This window comes from Pimephales promelas, chromosome 10 (genome assembly GCF_988280905.1).
Source record: "Pimephales promelas chromosome 10, fPimPro1.hap1.1, whole genome shotgun sequence".
In the NCBI taxonomy this organism is placed as follows: domain Eukaryota; kingdom Metazoa; phylum Chordata; class Actinopteri; order Cypriniformes; family Leuciscidae; genus Pimephales; species Pimephales promelas.
The window spans coordinates 25943858-25967246 of record NC_142778.1 but is presented as its reverse complement, the minus strand read 5'-3'; the positions used below and the strand labels follow the sequence as shown (position 1 = coordinate 25967246).

The 23389-nt window shown below is 37.7% G+C and overlaps 1 protein-coding gene across 1 annotated transcript in view; it reads right to left on the bottom strand.

The window, feature by feature from the left end:
- The window catches only part of cdh13 (cadherin 13, H-cadherin (heart)), a 369140-nt gene that overhangs the window by 254274 nt on the left and 91477 nt on the right, over positions 1-23389 (bottom strand). The window contains exon 2 of the mRNA XM_089116363.1: positions 14278-14398. Coding sequence (XP_088972489.1) covers positions 14278-14398 — 121 coding nt within the window. The remainder of the gene's footprint in view (positions 1-14277; positions 14399-23389) is intronic.

Below are 23389 nucleotides of genomic sequence, written 5' to 3'. Positions count from 1 at the left end.
TTTGGTTTAATGATCACAGAGTAAAGCTGTTGTTCACATTTAATGGAAATAATGTGTGTACACTGTGGAGTCTAATATTAAATCGCATGTGCTAGATCAGGTAAAATAACATATTTAAATAATGAGAAGGTGTTGATAATATCTCATTCAACAATCATTCAACAACAAATATCTCATTCAACAACAAATATCTCGTTCAACGATCAAATCGTGACAGACAATTTTACCGTTTTAGAGCTAAAAAGCCAATACTTCCTGTTGCACAGCACTTATTCAAATTTATGGCAAATAAGATTCAAATTCCACGAGCTCATTAAAATGTATAAGTTTGCCACTGACCTTTTAGGCAGCAGATTCTACTCTAATGGCTCGGTATTCTAGTCATTTTGAACAGACAAATGTTGAAAGCTTGAGAGCATTAATTCCAACAGTTTATATCAATGTGAATCACTCTACACTCTTTAAATTCCCCTTCAAAGCAGCAATTGCCAAGATAATGTTACTAATTGATCAACACATTTTGCGAACGGGCGCACTTGAATTAAACATGTTTGGTTAGTTTTTCTCTTCAGCGTAGTGAACAATGTTTGTTAGTCCAGCCATATTCACCGCCGATTTGCATTAGAAATGGAAAATCTTCTACTAAGTAGGTTATGGAGTGGAGTTGGGCAATTTTGCATTGCTGCCTTTATGGAGGCGAGATCAAATGGCAGTCACTGTGCCCGCAGCAGACAGGGAGCAGCTGCCAGTATGGTGCCCCCCTTAGGACACCTTTATCCTCAGTTATGTCCTAGAACTCAATCCCATAACCTCCCTCCACTTCTAGCCATTGCTAGCATACTGGAATTTGTGGGTCAGTGCTCAAGAAGGAGACCAGCAGGAACTACATTTAAGCGACTGAAAAGTATTAGTTCTCAGAAGGGGGCTTTTACATGGGCAATGTCACTACAATCGCATAGAGCTTTCCAAGACCTAGCAACAGAAAATAGGCATGTCAAAAGATCTTTAAGCATTCCTGCTAAAAAAAAAAAAACACAAAACATTTTTTGTTGTTTTCAGATGGTTTTAGTAGACATAAACTGGTCTATCAGTCAGGGCATGTTCATCTAGGAAGCCAGCTGAAAGGTTTCCAAAATTTCCCTACAACTAGCTAGGAGACCAGAACACCAGCTTAAGCTGTTTAAGTCATTTCCTCAACAGGTTTTCTGGTCGAATATGGTTTAAAATGGCCTGAACTGGTTTACGATGCAGTGTTGTAGTACTCGAGACTCGGACTCGGTCTCGAGACCATATTTTAATGGTCTTGGTCTTGTCATGGACTCGTGTGCATTTGGACTCGGAATTGACTCGTATTTTAACTTTTTTTTTTTTTTTTTTTTAGGACTCTGACTTTTTCCCGAGTCCACTCGAGTTCAATTCAAAATATTTTTCATGATTATTAATGTATGTTAATAAAATATTTCTTTAAATTGATTGACACGCCCAGTGATTGGTGATTTTCTAGTGCACAACTGCCCATGACAAATTGTAATAAAATTATTTTTAACACCACCTACTATGTGGCCTTTTTACCCTAAACTGATCTTATTTTTTAAACTCTAAGTAAATTCAGTAAAATAAAAAAAGGATTTCTCTAAGTAAATAAAAGTAAATTAGGTAATCAACCCTCACTAGTCTCGGTCTCGACTCGGACTCGACCGTCTCTGGTCTCGGACTCGACTTGGAATCGACTCTATATGGACTCGGTCTTGACTCGGACTCGACTCTCTCTGGTCTCGGTCTCGACTCGAACTCGAGTGAGGTGGTCTCGACTACAACACTGTTACGATGTTCTCAGAGCCTGACCAAACTCAACGCATTCTCATCCTAGGGCGTCATCTAACTGACCATGCTTCAACATCCGACGCACATGGCACCCTTTAGCATCAATATGAGACGCTTCCGTTATGGGTAGGTTTAGGTCTGGGTCAGGGTTAGGGTTAGACCACTAGGAGGCGCCTTCTGGCCCACATATATCTGCGTAAAATATTGACGCTAAAGGGTGCCATGTGCACCGGATGTTGACGCATGGTCAAAAGCGTTAGTTAGATGACGCCTCGGGATGAGATCGGGCTGTCAAATTTTGTCGACATTTTTACTGAAAACCAAAAATAAAGTTTGTTTAATAAGCAATTTATTAATCACATTAAATTAAATAAAACTGAGTTGTATAAAAACGTGTCAATTATAAATTGTGCAGTTTTTAATTAAACTATGCAATTATGTTTTTACTCTAATTCATTGCTGTAATAAAAACAACTTGTCTATAAAAAATAAATAATAAATGTTAAGTAAAAATATAATGAATACAGTGTTTATTAGTGCATATATTTAGCAAAATTATTTATTTATAGCTAACTTATGAGCTATGGACATTGAATGGCTTTCCTGAGGTAAATATAACATTACATGACAATTGTTTACAATTGTTTTTGCTCGGGGGGCACTGTCTCCGGCACTGTTTAACTTATATATGGATAACCTCTCAAAGCAGTTGGGGATATGTAAGACGGGATGTGTAATAGGGAACACCCTGATATACGCAGATGATCTAGTTGTTATGTCCCTCAGCACTGTTGGGTTCCAGCAGTTGTTGGATATGCTCCAAGTATGGGGGTGAGTTTGATGTACAGTACAATGCAAGGAAGAGTGTTGTGTTGGTTTGTAGGACTGGGGAAGATCAGAGGCTGCACTTTCCTATGTTTTACCTGCCTGGGCAATGTATCTGTGTATCTAACTGTACAAAATATCTTGAGCATATCATTACTGACAAGATGGAAGATGATGCTGACATGAATAGGCAAAGACAAATGTTGTATGTGCAAGCGAACATGTTAGTTAGGAAATTTCATTACTGCTCTGATGATGTGAAAGTGCAATTGTTTCTTGTACCCCTTTGTATGCAGACCCATTATGGGTCAACTACAGAAAGGAGACCATGCGCAACCTGCAGGTAGCATATAATGATTGTCTGAAGATACTGCTGAAGAAGCCCAGGAGCAGCAGTGCAAGTTTTGTGACTTGATGGTAAGCTGTTTATAGGCCCTCTTGAGGAACCTAATGTTTAAGTTTAAGGGTTGACTTGATGAGTAACGAAACTATGTTATAGTAAGGCTCACAAGTCCCAGGTGTAGCTCAGTTCGATACAATTAACACCAATGGAAGCATTGGTATGAGTGCCTTTTAAAGGGTTAATATACATTTACACATATAATATATATATATATATATATATATATATATATATATATATATATATCCATATATATAGAGTAAAAACATACTCTATATATGGATATATATATATATATATATATATATATATATATACTGTATATATATAGTAGAGTAAAAACATAATTGCATGAAAAAGATCATGAGCACGAAAAAGATGATGTCAAAATGTGCCACCGGAAAAGCGCCAATTAAATGTCACCCTTTCGGTCTATGTTTTCAGCCCTCCAAAACTGTTTTGGCTGAAACTGAAAATTAATTTCACAGTATTTCACAGTAAATTAATTTTTGGTGCATAACAAGTCATTAGGCTGACCCTTCCCAACCATTAGAACATTTCCTGAAGCACACCTTTTCATGACGTCCTTTACCCCTCACCCCAGTACAGCCCTTTACTTCAGTTCAAAATCAGGACAGCTTGTATTGGAGGTCATGTTGGCAAGTGTGTACCGGTTCACCTGAGCTCCCTCCTCTTTCCCTCTCCCTCTCTCTCTCACACACACACACACACACACACACAAGTGTTTGCTTCACCTTGGCGACCCTTCTCTTTACTGAAGGGAAACACTCTCCCTAGCATTGAAACAACTGCACTGTAATTACCGTCATTTGTCAAGTGTGTGCCTGATTTATAGTCAATTAAAAATACCCCAAAAAGTGGCAGTAGGCCTTGTTGTATGTGGGCCGTGTGATTAATGTTGTACAATTACAGCTGTGAGAGTGGCGTGAGCTGGCGAAAGCCATGTTGAGAGACACAGGGGCCCATGGCTAAAACAGAGATTAGATTACCTTAAAAAAATGCTACTTTTGAACGACATAGCATATATTTACTTTTTTTAATGACTTAAGTTTTTATTAAGATGTTTAATGTAATGTGTGTGTGTATATAACTTGTTCATAATGACTAGCTCATGATAAATAAAACATTTGTTTTGTTAGACAAAAACATAAAGGGCTGACTGCACTGTATCTACCTTATTTTTCAGGCAAGAGTGGGCGTGCCCATTTGTAATATTAATGTGTCTTATGCCTGGTTCAGATAACACGATTTTAGCCCGATTTTGGCACGATCCGTTTGACGTAGGGTGTCGTGGGGATTCGTAAACACCAACAGGCGTCGGGACGCAAGATTCGATCGTATTATCTCGTCAAAAAGACTAGCATGTTTAAATTTTTTTTAACGGTCGTCCACGACGGTTCTGTCACATGTATGAGGTTGACCAATAGGAACACAAGCTTTTCCGTATACAACTTTTAAAAAAGACAAAACGAAAGAGAGATGATGGTGCTAACGTTAAAACTAGAAGTAAAAATATATAAGAAAACAATATTTTATCTCAAGTTCTCTTTGGAGGATTGACAGCCCATACTGTCCAAGGTTCAGGTTCATTAGACACACGCAATTCAACCAGTTCATACACTCACACGCCACACCGTGTATTTCTCACGCTGAAAAGGCAATGCCGAGCAATCCAGGAACTCACTCGCTACGAGTTTCGCCTTCTTGATGACATCACGCGCGTCGTTAAACAGGGCCTGCAATGACTGGTCAGGAAGTAACGTGTAGTCTGACATGCGTCTTGTTCATGACACGACAAGATTTTAGGAGCCAAAATCGCGTAATCTGACACAGTGACTATCGTAACAGACAAAAAAAATCGTGTAATCTGAACCAGGCATTAGATTAGGCTTCTGATGTCATTCACTTCCAGTTATTTTTAGCTGTACCAACCAAATCGATATGCTGCATGAGTTTGCAAACTTGTGATCACTTTAATGTATTGCCTTAATTATAAATAGAGTTTACTGATATATTCTTCTCGTTATTTCCCTATATTGGCTAATAAATCGTAAGTCTTGCACATTCACAAAAAAACTTTTTCCTTCCGTGTTGAAAAATAAGGTGGATATCATCAGGTTGGAGGTTTCTTCAGCAAAGGTTCTTCTAAGTTATCATCATCATCTCTTACCACTACAATCACATACAATAAATTGATGTTATTTGGCTCTGGAGTGAGTAAAAAAAAAAACTGACTGTAAAGCGTGCTTATGTGCCTCCAACACGCATGGAAACACTTATGCCTGTAAACTCAAAGATCTTGAGGCTATACCCCAATTCAATTTACTTAAAACCAGTGAGCAATACAGAAGGCTGAGTGCACTTAAGATGGAACAATGATAAAGTCAAGGACAACACAGTAGAGGAAGTCTGAGTACTTTCCAGGAAGAGATACTCCAGAGCTACGCCAGGCCTGAACACACTATTGCATGGACTGAGAGCTGAGGAAGTGTCTGAACACAATTCTGATGATGGCTAATCAAGACTGCAACTCAGAATCTTACCGCCATACATGCGATAGTGAATCACACACTGCTTGTTACAGTGACAGTCTGCATTCGATCTAAGCAATGAGGCTGGTGCTGTTTTTGGCCTGCATGATGTAATGGTGAGCAAGATGGAGGTAAAGGTTTGAACTGCCAATGGGGAGTTAGAATCTGGTGGAAAATGCCTTAGACTGAAGCAACAAGCACCCTTACATTGAGAAAAAAACAGAACAATCTGCAAGCGATATCAAAATGTGTAAACACAGAAAAAAGGGTTCTTAAGTTTTAAGTGTAGGACTCTTCATAAAGAACTGCCAAATGGCCTGGGGCAGTGTATGGTCCCGTTTGGGCCAGTGCAGCATTGTCATGAATGTTTGTCATTTGCACTTTTTTTAAACCCTTGCCAACACAAACATTCAAGAGACGCAAAATAAAACTCAATTCGGTACCTGCTCTTGACTCTATAACTTTTATTACCTGACCAGGCCAGTAGAAAAAAAAAAAAAAAAAAAACCCTTAGGATTGAGCCCTGAAGTGACTCGTTGCATCTAAGAATTCAAGTTGGCTTTCTAAAAGTTGTATAAAAGGTGGGTTAAAAAAATACAAAATCGACTGATAGAACAGCACAGTCTCATCCCATGACGTCATACAACTGACGCTTTTGACCATACGTCAACATCCGCCGTTTTAGGGTACCCATTAACGTCGGTTAGATGACGTTATCTAATCCTAACCCTACCCCAGACCTAAACCTACCCCGTCACCTAATTGACGTTAAAGGCAAAGCGTCAGTTGGATGACACCCCAGGATCCTCATCTAACTGACGTTAAAGGGTACCCTAAAACGGCGGATGTTGACGTATGGTCAAAAGCGTCAGTTGTATGACGTCTTGGGATGAGACTGTGTTAGATAGAAAAAGAAATTCAAATTTAGGGGACTATTGTCATTGCTCACAAATACAATGAACTTATTTCCTCAACTGTGCTCTAAACTAATTTACTTAGTGATTATCAGACAATCTTTCAAAGAGTTACATTTTTGCAAGAAGATCTAGATGAAGTGATTTATAGCGCAATGAGAAAAGGATAAATTGTCCAGTCTTCAGGCTGGGACTCAATTCTCAAAAGTGTCACCTTCTACTTTGATATGTGATCTCTCTGATCTGCGTAGGGTGATATTCTAATTTCCCAGTGGCGGAGGAGTTTCGAGCCGAGCAGAGTTTGTATTTTTGGTGCGACCAGCTGCGGAATAATAAGTGTGTGAAATTGGAGCTGGTGTTGAATTAACGGTGAGGGGCTCTGGGAGAAGAAAAGATCAATCTCATTGGCTTTCATAAAATTGCATTCCATTTTGCTGCTTCATTATAGTGTGGGACGAGGAGAATGGCGATACCTATACGGTGAGTATCAAGAGAAATGAGAGCACTCCACTTTATTTGATTTTCGTTATAGCAATATAAAAACGATATCCCATTCGAGAGAATGCTGCACTTCTGTAAGCGCAGGCTCTTATTGGCAAGGGTTCCTGAAAATGACTTTACTCCTAATTTAGGTGCACCGTTTGATAGGAAGGGGGGTGAAGTAATCGTGTTTCACTTAGATTCCTCTTTGAACTGACTTCTTACTTTACATGTCGATTTTCAAATCAAAGTTCTAAAAGTGTACACAAACATTCATATGGGAGCGCGGGGCACAAAGTAACGCGGGGCTTGTTTTAAATACTTATATATGCAGGCATTACGAAACTTGGTGTATTTACTAGTTGCCATTTCAACACTATATAGAGAAAAAAATTGTGCCAAATTTCCGAAATCTTACTGAACATTTATTTAACCATAGCAAAAGTACATTTCTTACATAAGTTAATTTTTCCATCTATATTTTTTGTGTTTATTTAAAATTAGACAAATCTGATATTATTTTAATCTCCAATCTGTTGTTTAACAGTTGATATTGTTCTTTAATTGTAGCAGGGTTTAAACCCCAGTTGTGCATGTTGGGGCATGTTGTAACACTCTGTTACAATGTGCCCCCGTTAGAAATAAGCTATTATATTCTATTCTTTTGTGGATTCTATTGAGAAAACATGAGAAACATGTAGATAAAGAGTGAGAGTCAAAGTTCAGAAATTATAATTTTTTTTTTTTTTTTTGAACTATGCTGTATAGCTGTGTTTTCCGGTGCGATTGTTGTCCAACTCAAAAATGAGTTTATTTTTAATTATTAAAAAATGCCATTATTTTATATGAAAAAGTTAATAATTTTATTTTATTAAGAAAAAGTTTTGGTTTGACTTGTATATGTTTTTGATCAGATCAGATAGCATTTTAAGCTGTCATATGGTGATGTTACAATGTGCTCCTCACATGTTACAATGTACCCCACCTATGGGGCATGTTGTCACATTTCACTTCCATTCTTTCAGGGTAAATCAAGAAAAAAAGTATACACTGTATTAATAAAAAAAAAAAAAAACACACATAATTGTACTAGACATTTGGGAGTCAAAAAGTGTTAGGTTGTGCCCCGCTCTCCCCTACTATATATATTTTCAAATTTCTATAAATTAGAAACATATATATATACACACACACACACACACACACACACATAAAGGTTTTAGTGCAAACACGTGTATATGTTTTAAAATACGGGGTCCCTATATATGCATTTTTGACATTTATGCATGTTTGCAGTCTTTCTGTGAGTTAAATTAATTAATTTTGTTGACCCAGGACTCTCAGGTGGTTAGCATTGACCACCTCGAGACTGCCTCCATCTGCATAATTACTGAGCAGGCATGGCCAAACAGGAGGAGAGGAGAGCAGTGTATTAACATAAATCTGCATGTGTCACCTGCACAGCTGAATGGCTCTGACACCAGCTATGAGTCACCGGCCACACACCTGAAAACACAAGCTCACACGCACACACACTGTAAATACATTCGGCACACAGAAAGAACGTGTTCATTATAACCTCATCGCTGTTATACGATACACTTACAACAACACTCGTATCAGTACCGCAATGATTACGCATTTTAAGGGTATCATGAAGTGCCCTGCCACACTGAATTTAGCTGATGTTATTTACCCATGTTCCCTACAAACTGCAACAATTGTATGTACTGTAAACAAGTCATATAACTTTGTCTCATAATTCTGTAGCACATATAGCAACGTTAGTCAGTCCTACTATGGAAAGTGTATGAATAAAGGCCCATCGAATGATAATTAAGATAACTATAATGATATTAGCAGCCACACCAACGGATAACCTTCGGATGAGACGTTAAACCGACATCCTGACTCTCTTTGGTCATTAAAAAAAATCCCAAATTTTCCCATTGGCCTCGGTCCATCATGGCCTCCTAATCATCCCCATATACTGATTGGCTTCATCACTCTGGTGTGTGGTCGGCATTCTGGCGCAGTATGGCTGCCGTCGCATCATCCAGGTGGATGCTGCACATTGGTGGTAGTTGAGGACATTTCCCTGTTCTATGTAAAGCGCTTTGAGTACCCAGAAAAGTGCTATATAAATGTAACAAATTAGTGTTATTATTATAATGTGTGCAAGCTGCAGTTATATTGCTTACCACTTTAAATGGTCAGTCAGGTGGATTCCGATTGGCTCTCCATGTTTTCATTTGCATCGGTATCCTCGCAAACGTTTCGTCAATTTCGTTTCCAGTGATTATGTAAAGACTAAAGTTGAACAGGGATTTGGATGTTTAAATGCTGCTAATAATTTACATTTTCATATTCACATCACAGATTGCAAGTATAACACTGCTTTTGAAAAAAATTGTGGTAAACAAGAAGTTAATAAGAAACTTACTTCCCTCAGTAACTCTAACTAAGCAAAAAAATACTTCTAAGCAAAGCAACAGCAGAACAATGTGCATGTCCAAGCTAATAACTTTTTAAATAAATAAATGAATGATTTTATTCATGAAGAATGCATTCAATAGATCAAAAGTGTCAGTAATGCAATTGACAATGTTACAAAAAATATATAGTTCAAATACATGCCAGGGGTGTAAAATACTTGTGTAAATTTACTTCATTGTTGTACTTAAGTATTCTTTTGGATTTGCACGTTACTAAAGTGCAATTTAAACATACTACTTGTACATTGTACATTTCTACAAAGAAAAAAGCAGTACTTTTTATTCCTTGAAATGAAATTACAACTTGAATAGTATTTTTCTTTGATTGGCTAAAAGTAACAGTGTGGCTCGTTATAAACTCTTTAGGCGCTTGAGTCAGTTGCAGGAAAGCAGAGGCTGGCAATCACACAAGCGGAAACAATTCGACATATTTGCATGCTATCAAGGTGTGAATTACGTGGAGTTTAATGTAAATCTTGTTTATGAACATGTATATCTTCATATTTACTGACTGATTAAAGTGTTATTTAGCTGCCATTATGTGACACTGAAGACTGGACGAATGATGCTCAAAATTCAGCTTTGCCATCACAGGAGTAAATAGCATTTTTAAATATATTTTTAAAAAAACTGCTTTTTTTAAATTACAATAATATGTCACAATATTGCTGGTTTAATTGTATTTTCATTGAATAAATGCAGCCTTGATGAACAATAGATCTCTCAAAACTTTTTTTTTCTTTTTTAAATAATATTTTATAATGTACAAACAAGTGTTGAGGGTAACGCATTGCTAGTAATACTTCATTATTTTTCTTTACAACAAAATATCTGAGTTACAAACAAGTAAAGCAAGTTACTTTATTTTATTGACTGGCAGCTCTTCTGCCCGTATGTTGAGAGAAGTCTGGAGTAAAGATAGACGTGTTGCGTGCGCTGTATGAACATGATGGTTATTGAAGATATAGACTAAATGTGAATCTGCATTTACTAATCTCAACTGCACAAAAACAGATTCACTGTTTCTCAATATTAATTAAAACAGTGAAATCCAAACTCAGAATATTACACAAACCTGGAATAATTAAATAATGAAACAAATATACTTTATGTATGTATTACTTTATTAACCAATGTCTTTACTGCTGACATTCGATCATCCAATTAAACCATACTAATAAGCAACTTTAGACAAACATCACATTTGTGTTTCTTTTGAGTGTTAAACTTTCTTCTCAAGCGTCTTATCCTTCTGAGGTCCAGAATGACAGCACAGGTGAAAAGTTAGTTTGAGCTGCCCCCATACATCTTTAAAAAACAAATGAGAACACTCGGGCCAGTTTTCTTGTGTAGCAGCTGTACACCCTGCAAGGTTCTTAAGCCTAGACCATGCAACAAATAAGCTTCATAAATATCCAAGCCTACTTCTCCGACTGAATGATCATGCTTTCGCGAAAAAAACAACATTGTAATGCCATCGTTTCTGTTTTGGTTTACTAGGAAAGTTATTTGCCCACATGTGCGAAGTTGAGCACGTGAGTGCGTTTTGTGTGTTGCGCTCTGCTGACAGGAGCATATTCAGGGTAATAGAAGTGCACAGTTGTTACAGGGTGACTCAGTAAAGCGGAACTGAGCTCTGTCTCCATCTGCATGGATCACTGGGTCCCTAGATGACAGAATGCCTCAGTGCCCTTCCCTATCAAATAAAATAGAATAGAATAGAATAAAAAGATTGAAACTCCAGGCTAGATTGTCCATCTTGCTGAATTGGTGACAAAATAAATATTTTTCTATTGCAAAAAGTGGCACTTCTCACTGCATTTTTGCCCTGGTGACTGTGCTTTTGTTTCTTGGTTTGTCAGCTTAATGGTGTAGAGTGGTCTTCTATGTCAGTGTAATCATGTTCTGTAGCTTAAGTAAATTGAAATTCAAAGGGAACAATCCTTTGTAAGGACTGCCACCACTCTCACTGTTCTAATTATATGGATCAATGGCTCAACCCAAATACAAAAACTTGGAACACAGCGGTCAAACTGGCTCCAAATCGGTGACTGTGTGCAGACTCAACAGTCATGCCCAGTCTCACACACCAACACAAACAATCACACAAAAAAAACTGCATTGGATTGCATTGCTAAACTGCAGTATCCGCAGTACTGTTTTGGCAACCTACGGTGCCCATTCTTCCTCTTTCAGCTGTGCAACCTGTTGACACAACTGTCAATTGACAGAAAAGAAAGGCACTTTGGCAGAGATACTATTCCCACTGGGGCCCGAAACAGTGCCAGATAGACAATATTGCCGTTCCCAGAGGAGTCGAAGAAAAGCTTGAAGACATTACCGTGCCTCTCAGAGGATACACGGTCCAGTGAATTGTAACAATCAAAAGATTTTTTTTTTTTTGATCGAGGACTGACAATCATGGTAAGAGATCCCATAGAGCCTGATTAACCAATCAAATCACTCACACCTTTCTGTTAAAAAACAAATCTTTCAGGTGACAGCCTTAAATAACCTTCTTGAGAATTAGATTTCTAAATGCTAATTATTAGGTCTTAAGCATAATAATGTACAAAAATGCTTGAAGAAAAAGAGACTTGAAAATAATGCCAAATATGCGAGTACATTCTTCGCCCCCGCAAGAACATAGCGTAATTGTTGATTTTTTTTTTTTTTAAGAAATGTGGACAGGGCAACACAGACAATTATGTACACTGTTTAAATTTTTTACAAGCAAACAATAAATGGAGAGAATTGTAGATAGTAGGGCTGGGCAAAAAAAAAAAAAATTTTTTCGATTAATCATTTTTTAAAATGTGGTCGATTCAAAATCAATTCTCAACGGTCACGAATCCATTTTTTTCCATATTCAGGGCTCGTGGTGCAACGTCTTCTCTCTCTGCACAAGAGAGTATTTCTGTAGTATTTCTGACCTACCCAAAAAATTATTTTTGTCTTTCTTCTATTGTGATTATTTGGACTATTTTCAATTTAATTCAAAGATTGAAATCAAGCTTCCATGTGCATAAACTCTTAACAAAAAAAAAATAAAATACCCCATTGTAAAAACAAACATTTAGGTGAGATCAATGTAATAAAAAATTGTCAAAATATTTATATATTTATCTATAGCTATCTTAAACATAAAAGAACCTGATCCTGTTTGATCAAAGCGTGCAACTGTTCTGACAATTTTCAGCATCAATTTTGCATCTTGTATCAAAATCCTTTCTATTCATTGTATGCATGCAGTGTATCTAAAGTTTGTGGATCTTAATTTCTTTGTATTAATTAACCACTAGTAAACTTATGTCCACTGTTCTTTTTTTTTTTTATAAATATAAGATTTTTTTATATTCTATATTCATTATGGTTGAAAAAGAATCAAATCAGGAATCGAGAATCAAAATTGAGAATCGAGAATCGAAAATTTAATCGAAATCTAATCGAATTGAGAGCTTGCGAATTGAAATCAAATCGAAATTGAACATCTGAATCGATACCCAGCCCTAATAGATAGACAGACAGATGGATGGATGGATGGATGGATGGACGGACGGATGGATGGACGGGTGGATAGATGGATGGACGGACAGACAGACAACTGGATTAAACCAATTTCAATCAGTGACCCATTCAGACTAGCTTGCTGGCTGATAATGAATATCAAGGTGGGCAATCCTCTATTATATTACATATTATATTATATTATTCTATTGCACTACTATCTCACATGACTTTTTGCATTTTCCACAAAAGAGGATCAGCACAATACAAGCACCCCACACTCCACCTTGGTTGAGTGAAGCCATTGTCTGCTTTCTCTCACTGCAGCACTGACCTCTGCAGCATGTTCGGACCCTTGTCTGATTTGTATTCACATGCAGTACACGACCTCTGGACATCTATGAGGTGCATTTGCATTTTTTCATTTATTTTCAATTTTTTTTTTTCATGTTATGCTTAAGGGGTGGGTGGGTTACAACTCCACCAGGCAACACATAGTTTATAATGTATCTGGAAAACTGATTAATTTTGAGAGTTGTTGCTCTCAAAACACTCATGGTGTTGCCTTTTTCATGCAAGGAAGTGTACGAGTATCCTGTGGGGACGTACATGCTTAATGTGTAATTAGACTGTAATTTCATTAATCACTCCGATTCTCGGGGTCTCGGGAGAGTTTTATTGTGTGAACGACCTGTGAGGAAACGACTCCGTTATTAGCAGTTCTCACATTCTGCTTTTCTTTGCTTTTCTGCTGGTTTAATGTCATTGTTCCAGTCTGACAGGGACGATGTTGACCATTCTAAAGTGTTTCGAAGTTTTTTTCTGATCTTAACTGCCTCTGAAAACTATGTTACAGGTTCCAGACAAAATCTGTCTGGATGGCGGCATGGTCTGCCAGAATCTTTATGTGAATCTTTATGCAGAAACTATGAAAGTTCTATGATACTGCAACAGTTACAAACGGCAGATGCTGGAAGAGACTTGAATCACAAAGGCTTTGTAAACAACCACAATCAAACAGAATAATTTATGAGCACCAGATGATTTTGATGTTTTTGTTTGGACACTGCAGCCTTTATTTCCTCTTTTTTTTATATAAATGAGAAAGTATTGTGCATGATAATGAGAATAATGAACAATCAACATTCACCAGAATCCCTCGAGAGCTGTTCTTTATCCAGCTGGCGCGCACATGTGGCTCAGACGACCACGGTGTGTGAAAGAGAAGGAAACAGAGGCAAGAGAAAGCCAAAAATACACAAATTCCCCAATCATACCTTGTAGCAGAGGAACGTCTTTGAGGAACCCTCCACTGTACTCCACCTGGAACTCCTTCTCCTGAAATCCCGGTATACATTCAGTCTTCTGTTCTTTTTCCTGCGCTCCAGTGCACACAACCTGAAATAGAAAGAATGATTTCCTTTTGATTACTGAATACAGGGAACAATTTAAAAAATAATAATAATAATAATAACGTTATGAATCATGCTGGAGTCTGTAAAGCTGTAACTCAAGTCTGATAATGTAGATAATATCTGCTAAATAATATAGAAATATTTTACAAAATATTGTAAATATTTTTTACACCTTGAGAAAATTTGTGTCAGATACCGATAACCGATAATAATATTGCTGTCATGGCTGATACCGATATTTACCGATGTCGATATCTCTGTATAGTAAACACATAGCAAGGATTAATCACACGATATTGGTAAAAAATGACATCGTTTTTATATCACAATTCCACCAGATGACTTGAATAGCTCTATTTGGAAAGAATGAATCATTCTAGAATGATTTTTGTCATGCAGTATATCCACATAGAAACTAATATGTTAACTAATGTAGACTTTAATGAATCCAACCTTATTGTGTAAAGTGTTTCCGAGTTTGTCTCTTGAGTTCAGTGATCGACAGATCAGTTGTTTTAACCATTCATTAAAGTGAATCGCTTCAAAGGAGTCATTAGTTCGCGAATCGGACGTGTCATTAACGAACCACGGCACAATTTGTGTGTTTATCCAGGCAGTTTAGGACATCGCACAAGATTTGTCTCAACACAGAAAACATTTCATCACTAGATTTTTTTGTTTGTTTTGTTTTGTAAATTGAAAGTGTGGTTTAGGTCATCTGAATTTGTGGAAAGCTTTTCAGAGAAGATAGCACAATTCACAACAACTGGTAGTTCAGGGGGGGAAAAAAACTTCGGTCTTCCGACCTTTTACCATTGTGAATTCTCAAAGACATTCAGTCAATTCATTAATATGTGCAAGGGAGGGAGGGAGAGCGAGAGAGCAAGACCGTTTGGGTAACACTTTATAATAACTAGGGCTGTCAACTTTAGTCGTTTAGTCGACTAATTGGTCGATGCCGTCTTGGTCGACTGACATTCTTATTGGTCGACCAGTTGCATTTTTTTTTACCAATAGAAAGAATTTTTCAATGATTTAGTCCTTGATATTTATTCCTTTATAAGCAGTTATTTATTACTGTATTCTAAATATAATTAGCCTATGTTTTGTCCCCAACTTTAAAATGCTTTAATTGAGGCTATTTTTGTAACTGCGCCACAATTTAGCGCACACACATAATACACTCGGGAACCGCACGTGTGGCTGGCTGCGCTGCTGCTTGCGCTCGGTAAGGGATGCTGTATTCATTCAGTTAGAACGCTGCGTTTTGGCTTTAGTCGACAAAATGTCCAGGAAATCTAAATCTTTTGTCTCGCTGCATTTTAAAACAAAGACGACAAGACTGTGGAGGGAGGCGATCGCGTTGCTCCATTATGAGCGCGCAAGTCGCGCGCCTACATTTGAAATCGAACTTGAGCGCGCAAAAGACGTGAGCAGCCTTTTAACGGCTTGTTAAATGTATTGCACCCTTATACATTGTATTACGGTACCCGACTACCCGTATTGTTCTATTTGAAGGTATACGGTTATGTATGTGATGACGTTACGTTCTTTTTTACGTCTCATGCTTCTGATTTGAGAAAAACATGTGAACTGATCGTTGATGTTCAAGTGATGCTTGCTAATAAAATCCTGCAAGAGGATAAACAGCACTTAACGTTTCGTTTGTTTTTCCTGAACAAGAGTGAGGGTGAATGCGCACTCGGATGCTCAACAGGTTATGGGCCCAGGAACGGAAACAAATGAGCGTGAGTAAAGACAGACGCGACGTATTACGCGTTCTATGAAGCTAAAGAAGCAGCTAAATAAAGTGTCCTAGGAAGGAAAATCGGAGGGAAAATGGCAAACAGAGCGGTAGGAATCCTAGCAAATCAATCTTTGTTTGATGGATCCGAAGATAAATATGATCTTTGGGAAACGAGATTCTTAAGTTGTTTACACACTCTAAAGTTAAAAGAGACCATTTTGCATGAGCCCACTGGTGCTGACGCGGAACAGCTAGCCGAAGACAGACGGAAGAATGCTGATTGTTATGCTGAACTTGTAAGACTGATAGATGATAAAAGCCTATCACTGATAAGACATGAAGCTGCTGACGATGGCAGGAAAGCCCTTAAAATACTGAAAGAGCATTATTCGGGGAAAAGCAAGCCACGGATAATAAATATGTACACATCGTTAACTCAACTGCACATGGCGGACAACGAGAGTGTTACTGACTACTTAATAAGAGCAGAAAACATCATCACAGCACTGAGAGATGCAGGAGAAGCCATGAGTGATGGATTAACCATAGCAATGATTCTCCGTGGATTACCAGATATTTTCAAACCGCTAGCCGTCCACATAACACAGAATGAGGACGACGTTACGTTCACAGATTTTAAGAGAAGACTGCGAATCTACGAAGAGGCGGAGAAAATGAAAGGAACTGAATCCACAGATAATGTGATGAAGACACAGACGAGACAAGGAAAAGCTCCACTCAGGTACCACACAAAAGAAAGAAAAGAGGAAGACACTAATGTGACGTGTTACAAATGTGGAATAAAGGGACACAGAGCGAGAAAGTGTTACAAGAGAGTGTGGTGCAGTCATTGTAAAAATAGTACACACGCGGAGTTCCTGTGCAAGAAAAAGGGTAACCAAGATGGCGTCAGAAAGGTGACAGACGAATATGTTAATGACCAAGATCATCTCTTCAAAGCTGAACACTCAGAATATGAAAAACCACAGAACAAAGTGAAGATGAAAGGCATCATGGTAGACGCAGGAGCGACGTCACACATTGTGAGCGACATCACAAAATTCAGAAGTTTTGATAGCTCATTTCAACCAGAGACTCATTCAGTAGAATTAGCCGACGGTACGAAGTGCAGTGGAATGGCGCAACAAAGAGGAACTGCAGTGATTTATCTCATAGATGATGCTGGAAAGCAGCACACTGCACAGCTACGGGACGCACTATACATGCCTTCATACCCACATGACATTTTCTCGGTAGCTAGAGCAACAAATGGAAGAGCAACAGTCATTTTCAAAAGGGGAGACAGCCACTTGATTACCAAAGACGGAAGCAGGTTTGATATACATGAAAGTGGAAACTTGTACTATTTACCAACACTAGAAGAGGGCGTTGACCAGTGCAAAGTGTGTCATGATTTACAAACCTGGCATGAAATTTTGGGACATTGTAATCATGAAGATGTACTAAAGCTACAAGGTGTAGTAAGAGGCATGGAGATAAAAGGAAACAAAATGAGACCGGAACAGTTATGTGAAGTGTGTACAAAAGGAAAATTCACGCAGACCAGAAACCGGGAGCCAGACAGAAAAGCAAAGAAACCTCTGGAACTGATTCACACGGATCTGGCCGGCCCCATGCCAACACCGAGCAAAGAAGGACACAGATATGTACAGTCGTTTACAGATGACTATTCGGGTACAATGTTCGTGTACTTCCTGAAAACTAAAGGTGACACAATACAAGCTACTGAGAAGTTTTTAGCTGACATTGCACCTTTTGGAGAAACCAAGTGTATCCGTTCAGATAACGGCACTGAATTCATGAGTCGAGATTTCCAATCGCTGTTGACAAGGAGTAAGATCAGACATGAAACATCTGCACCTTATTCGCCACATCAGAATGGCACAGCGGAGAGAGGATGGAGAACACTTTTTGATATGAGCAGATGCTTGCTGATAGAGAGCGAATTGCCAGATGAGTTGTGGAACTACGCAATGCAAACATCAGCCTATGTGAGAAATAGGTGTTACAGCAGACGTACAAAGAAAACACCATATGAGTTATTCACAGGGAAAAAGCCAGATGTTTCGAAAATGCAGAAATTTGGATCAATATGTTTTGCTTACAAACAAGAGAAGAGCAAACTGGACTCAAGATGCGAACAAGGTGTTTTTATAGGCTACGACAAGAACAGCCCCGCCTATCTTGTATACTACCCTAACACCGCAAAAGTTCAAAAACACAGATTGGTGAAGTTCACGACACAGACAACCAGTGAAAGAGAAAAACAAACATCTGAGACACACACAAGGTATGAAAACTTGGTTTCAAATACCTTCAGCAGTGAAATCAGTGCCGCCGATAATGTGGAGGATGAACCAGATCATGGTGGTCAGAGTGATGTTTCAGAGACTTTACCCGAACAGGATGCTCCCAATCAGTCAGGTAGAGCAACAGAATCCGAGACCAGAAAGAATCCCCCAAGAACCAAGAAGAAGCCAGCTTACCTTCAAGATTTTGAAACGGAGGATGCTGAAGACAAATTGCAAACATGCATAGATTTTTGCTACAGGGCAGTATGTGATATACCTCAAACCTACCAGGACGCCGTAACATCAACAAAATCCAAGCAATGGAAGGATGCTATGGACAAAGAAATGCGATCATTGAAAGAGAACAAGACCTTCACACTTACCAAACTACCACCAGGAAAACAACCAGTCGGAGGAAGATGGGTCTACGCACTTAAGAGAGACATTGACGGATCTGAAAAGTACAAGGCAAGATTTGTGGCGAAAGGATACAGTCAGAAACAAGGGACTGACTATGATGAGACATTCTCCCCAACAGCTGACATGACAAGTGTGAGAATAGTTTTGCAGAAAGCAGCACAAGAAAACCTAATCCTGCACCAAATGGATGTCGAGACAGCTTACTTGCATGCCCCTATAGATCATGAAATCTATATGGAACAACCTGAGGGTTATGAGCAAAAATCTGAAAAAGATGGAAAATTAGTATGCATGCTAAAGAAATCTCTCTATGGCCTCAAGCAATCTGGTAGGAACTGGAACGCTTTGTTGCATATATGTTTGACTGAGAACGGTTTCACACAGAACCCAGCTGACAATTGCGTGTACACTAAAGAAAAGACAGATGAGAAAGTAATCCTGATAGTATGGGTGGATGATTTAATCCTAGCTGCTAACAGTGAAAGTGTTCTGGAAAGTGTAAAAGAAATGCTCACAAAAAGGTTCAAAATGAAAGACATGGGAAGGTTGAGACACTTCCTGGGAATAGATTTTGAACAAGCAGAGGGTCTAGTTAAAATGTCACAGGAAAGATATGTGAGAAGAATACTAGATCGTTTCAACATGCAGAACTGTAAACCAAGGGAAACCCCATGTGAACCAAAACTTGATTTTACAGAAAATGCAGAAAAAATGAAAGAGCCAAAGATGTTCAGGGAGGCAGTAGGAAGTTTGATATACTTGTCCACCTGTACTAGACCAGACCTGAGTTTTGTTGTCAGTAAATTGTCTCAGTATTTTGCTGAACCATCAGAACAGCACTGGAACACAGTTAAACATGTGTTCAGGTACCTTAAAGGTACAGCAGAACAGCAACTATGCTTCAGGAGAAATGACACAGAGAGTCTAGGTCTGAGGGTGTATAGTGACGCTGACTGGGCATCTGACACAAAAGACAGACGTAGTACTTCAGGGTACTGTGTTAATCTGAGTGAAGAAAGCTCTTTGATCTCATGGAAAACCAGAAAACAACCGACAGTAGCGTTATCTACTTGCGAAGCAGAGTACATGTCTTTAGCATCAGCCATGCAGGAATGTATCTACCTAGAACAGTTGCTTAAGGGTATGGACACATACAAATATGCACAAACAAAGGTGTTCGAAGACAACCAAGGTACCATTGCACTAGCCAGAAACCCAGTCTGTAGGCAAAGGTGCAAGCACATTGATATCAAATACCATTTCATAAGAGAAATTGTAAATGATGGCAAGGTTATCTTGGAATATTGTCCTACAGAGACAATGGTTGCTGACGTAATGACAAAGCCAGCCACCAAGCAGAAGTTAAAGAGGTTTAGTCGGGATATGTTTGGAGTTTAAAAGTGTAAAAATGTTTGTATACATTCAATTTATGTAAAGGAGAAAATTTTATTTGGTGTTTAATTTGATGTTATAAAAATACAATGGGCTAAGAGTGAGTGGGGGTGTTAAATGTATTGCACCCTTATACATTGTATTACGGTACCCGACTACCCGTATTGTTCTATTTGAAGGTATACGGTTATGTATGTGATGACGTTACGTTCTTTTTTACGTCTCATGCTTCTGATTTGAGAAAAACATGTGAACTGATCGTTGATGTTCAAGTGATGCTTGCTAATAAAATCCTGCAAGAGGATAAACAGCACTTAACGTTTCGTTTGTTTTTCCTGAACAAGAGTGAGGGTGAATGCGCACTCGGATGCTCAACACGGCTATATCATGCTGACTCAATAGATTGTGTTTTCTTAATGTTTTCGTTTTTATTTGTACACTTGACGCATTTGAAAATAGCCTAAATAATGCAACAAAACGAAAATAAACTTATACGCGGTCCTACAGCCTATTATTAGGATTGTTTTTAAGTTATTTGGGTTCTTTGTGTGTTGTTTAAAACGCCTTGATCGTCAGGACGAAAGTTAACCCATAGCTTTGAAAGTAAAGAAGAATATAAAGCCTGTATAAACGAGAGCTTTTGTTGGGATTTTTCATTATGTGGTCAGGTGCGCGATTGTGACTGTTACTATAGACCTAGGACAGAGCTCTTCACTTTTTGCAGTTAAAAAATCACTTAATTTTCAAAGAATTGTATTATTATTATAGTTTTATTTATTTGTGATGTTTTTTCGTTGTTGTTTTATATATGCTTAATGACAATTGTTTAAAAAATGTTTAATCAAAACCACGTTTTTTTTTTTTTTTTTTTTTAGTCGACTAATCGTTGCCATGACTCGACTTTGGTCGACTAAGGATTTCTTTGGTTGAATACAGCCCTAATAATAACTGCACACTATTAATCATTAGTTAAGCATGAGTAAACAGTTAATTCATCATTTATAAAACATTACCAGACATTAATATGCAGTTTATAAATACAGCTATACATGTTTTTTCTTGATTTATAAGCATATCTATAATGCGTTTAATGATTGTATTTTCATACTTTGTTAAGGATCAATTAATAATTTCTAAATGAAGTATAGCATTATTTACAAACCAGTTGTTTAAGAGTTGTCAGTCATTCATAAGATCACTTAGAAAGTGTAAGTAAATGTAGTAAATACAGGTAGTTATAAAGCATTTAGTAGTGGTTAGTTAACTATTTTTGTGACCTAATCTAAAGTGAGGACTATTCATGCTTTGTAAAGCATTTATAAAGGTGATTTAAAGACTCGTCGATCTTCTAAACAGTAAAATGTAACAAACACAACGCAGTGATACAGAACATAGAAATATTTAACAGCCTTTAAAAATGCTTTACAAGGCATGAATAGTCCTCACTTTAGATGAGCTCACGAACATAGTTAACTGACCACTACTAAATGCTTTATAACTACCCAAATTAACCCTTAATTACAGCATTAATACATGTTAATAAAGCATTTATTAACACATTAAGTTACCATCACTATATGTCTGAATAATAAGATGTATGAATGTACATTTAAATAGTTTATTAATCATTTACTTACTCGCTCTAAGTAATCGTATGAACCACTGAAAACTCTTAAATAACTGGTTAATAAAAAATGCAATTCTTCATTTAGAAATGACAAATTGATCATTAATAAAGGATGAAAATACAATTATTAAACAAATTATATATATATGCTTTTAAATCAAGAAGAAAACATTTATAGCTGTATTTATGAACTGCTTATTAATGTCTATTAATGCTTTCTGAATGATGAATTAATGGTTTACTCATGCTTAACTATTGATTATTAGCGTGTAGTTATTATAAAGTGTTACCACAGTTGGAAGATGGCGCAATCGCGACCGGGCCTTTCACTCTCTCTGCTTGTTCCCTCATGTTAAACAAGCGTCTCAAATAAAGCGTCTCGCTCAACTAAAGTGACAGCGTCTCTGTCTCAAATAAGGCTTTGGCGGGATAAAAATACACCTTAAGGCGGACAGAAAACAGCGCGCAAGTTCCAGTCTTCTTGTGCTTGATGTTTAAACTGACAGGACTTGCGCTGGTAATGTATGCGCTCATGCAAAAACAAACATCCCCGCCCCCACACTCACATCTACATATCAAATACACAGGAATGTTTATCAGCCAGTTCATATCAGCCCTATTTTGACATCAGACCGCTGTGTAAAAAAAATGACCATATCGGCTGATATTATATCGGAGGCCGATATATCGTACCCTAACCTAACAGTCTACTAACACAGCCTACTACTCAAATGAGAGTTAGTTGATATGTACTTGCAAAGTTACTAACAGTTTTTAGAATGTCTAAAGTGGACTATAGAAATTTAAGTGTAACCAAATAGTTTAATACAAATATTAATGTACATATATGAACACGCTATCAAGCGACATACGATGCAAAAAATAACTCAAATCTGTACAGGTGTGCTGTATGTGAATCGGCTCGATGTGAACAGAGACATCTGACACACACGTACACAGAAAGTCACTTCAGGCAGCGCACCAGTAGAGCATTGAGTTCTCTTTCGCGCTTGAATAGACAAGAACACACAAAATGATGTGTGTGTGTGTGACGGAGAAGTCCACTTAACATTTACAGAATGCATGTCATGACTCTAGCTTGTATGCATTGAAGGAATGTAACTTTAGTAAAGTGAACTAGAAATTGTTTGCATGTGCTTGAGTTTCCACTCGCTCACATTTGTATCTTTATGAGTAAAAGTGAATGCTCATTTGACCCGTTTAAATGAGATAAAATCAAATGTGCCTACATTCAGTGCACTTTTCTGACTAATTTATTCTCAGACCAGAACTAGACAGTCAAGGTTTTCTGCATAAGGAATCATACACCCTGATTTTGCCTTGTTTATTTCATCTTTTGAAAAAAAAAAAAAATGCACTTTATTTTCCAGTTCTTAGTTAAAAACAGCTTCAACTGCACTGCTAAAACAAGTGCACTAACCAAACCTGGAGTATTGTAATTCAAATAGATCAGCA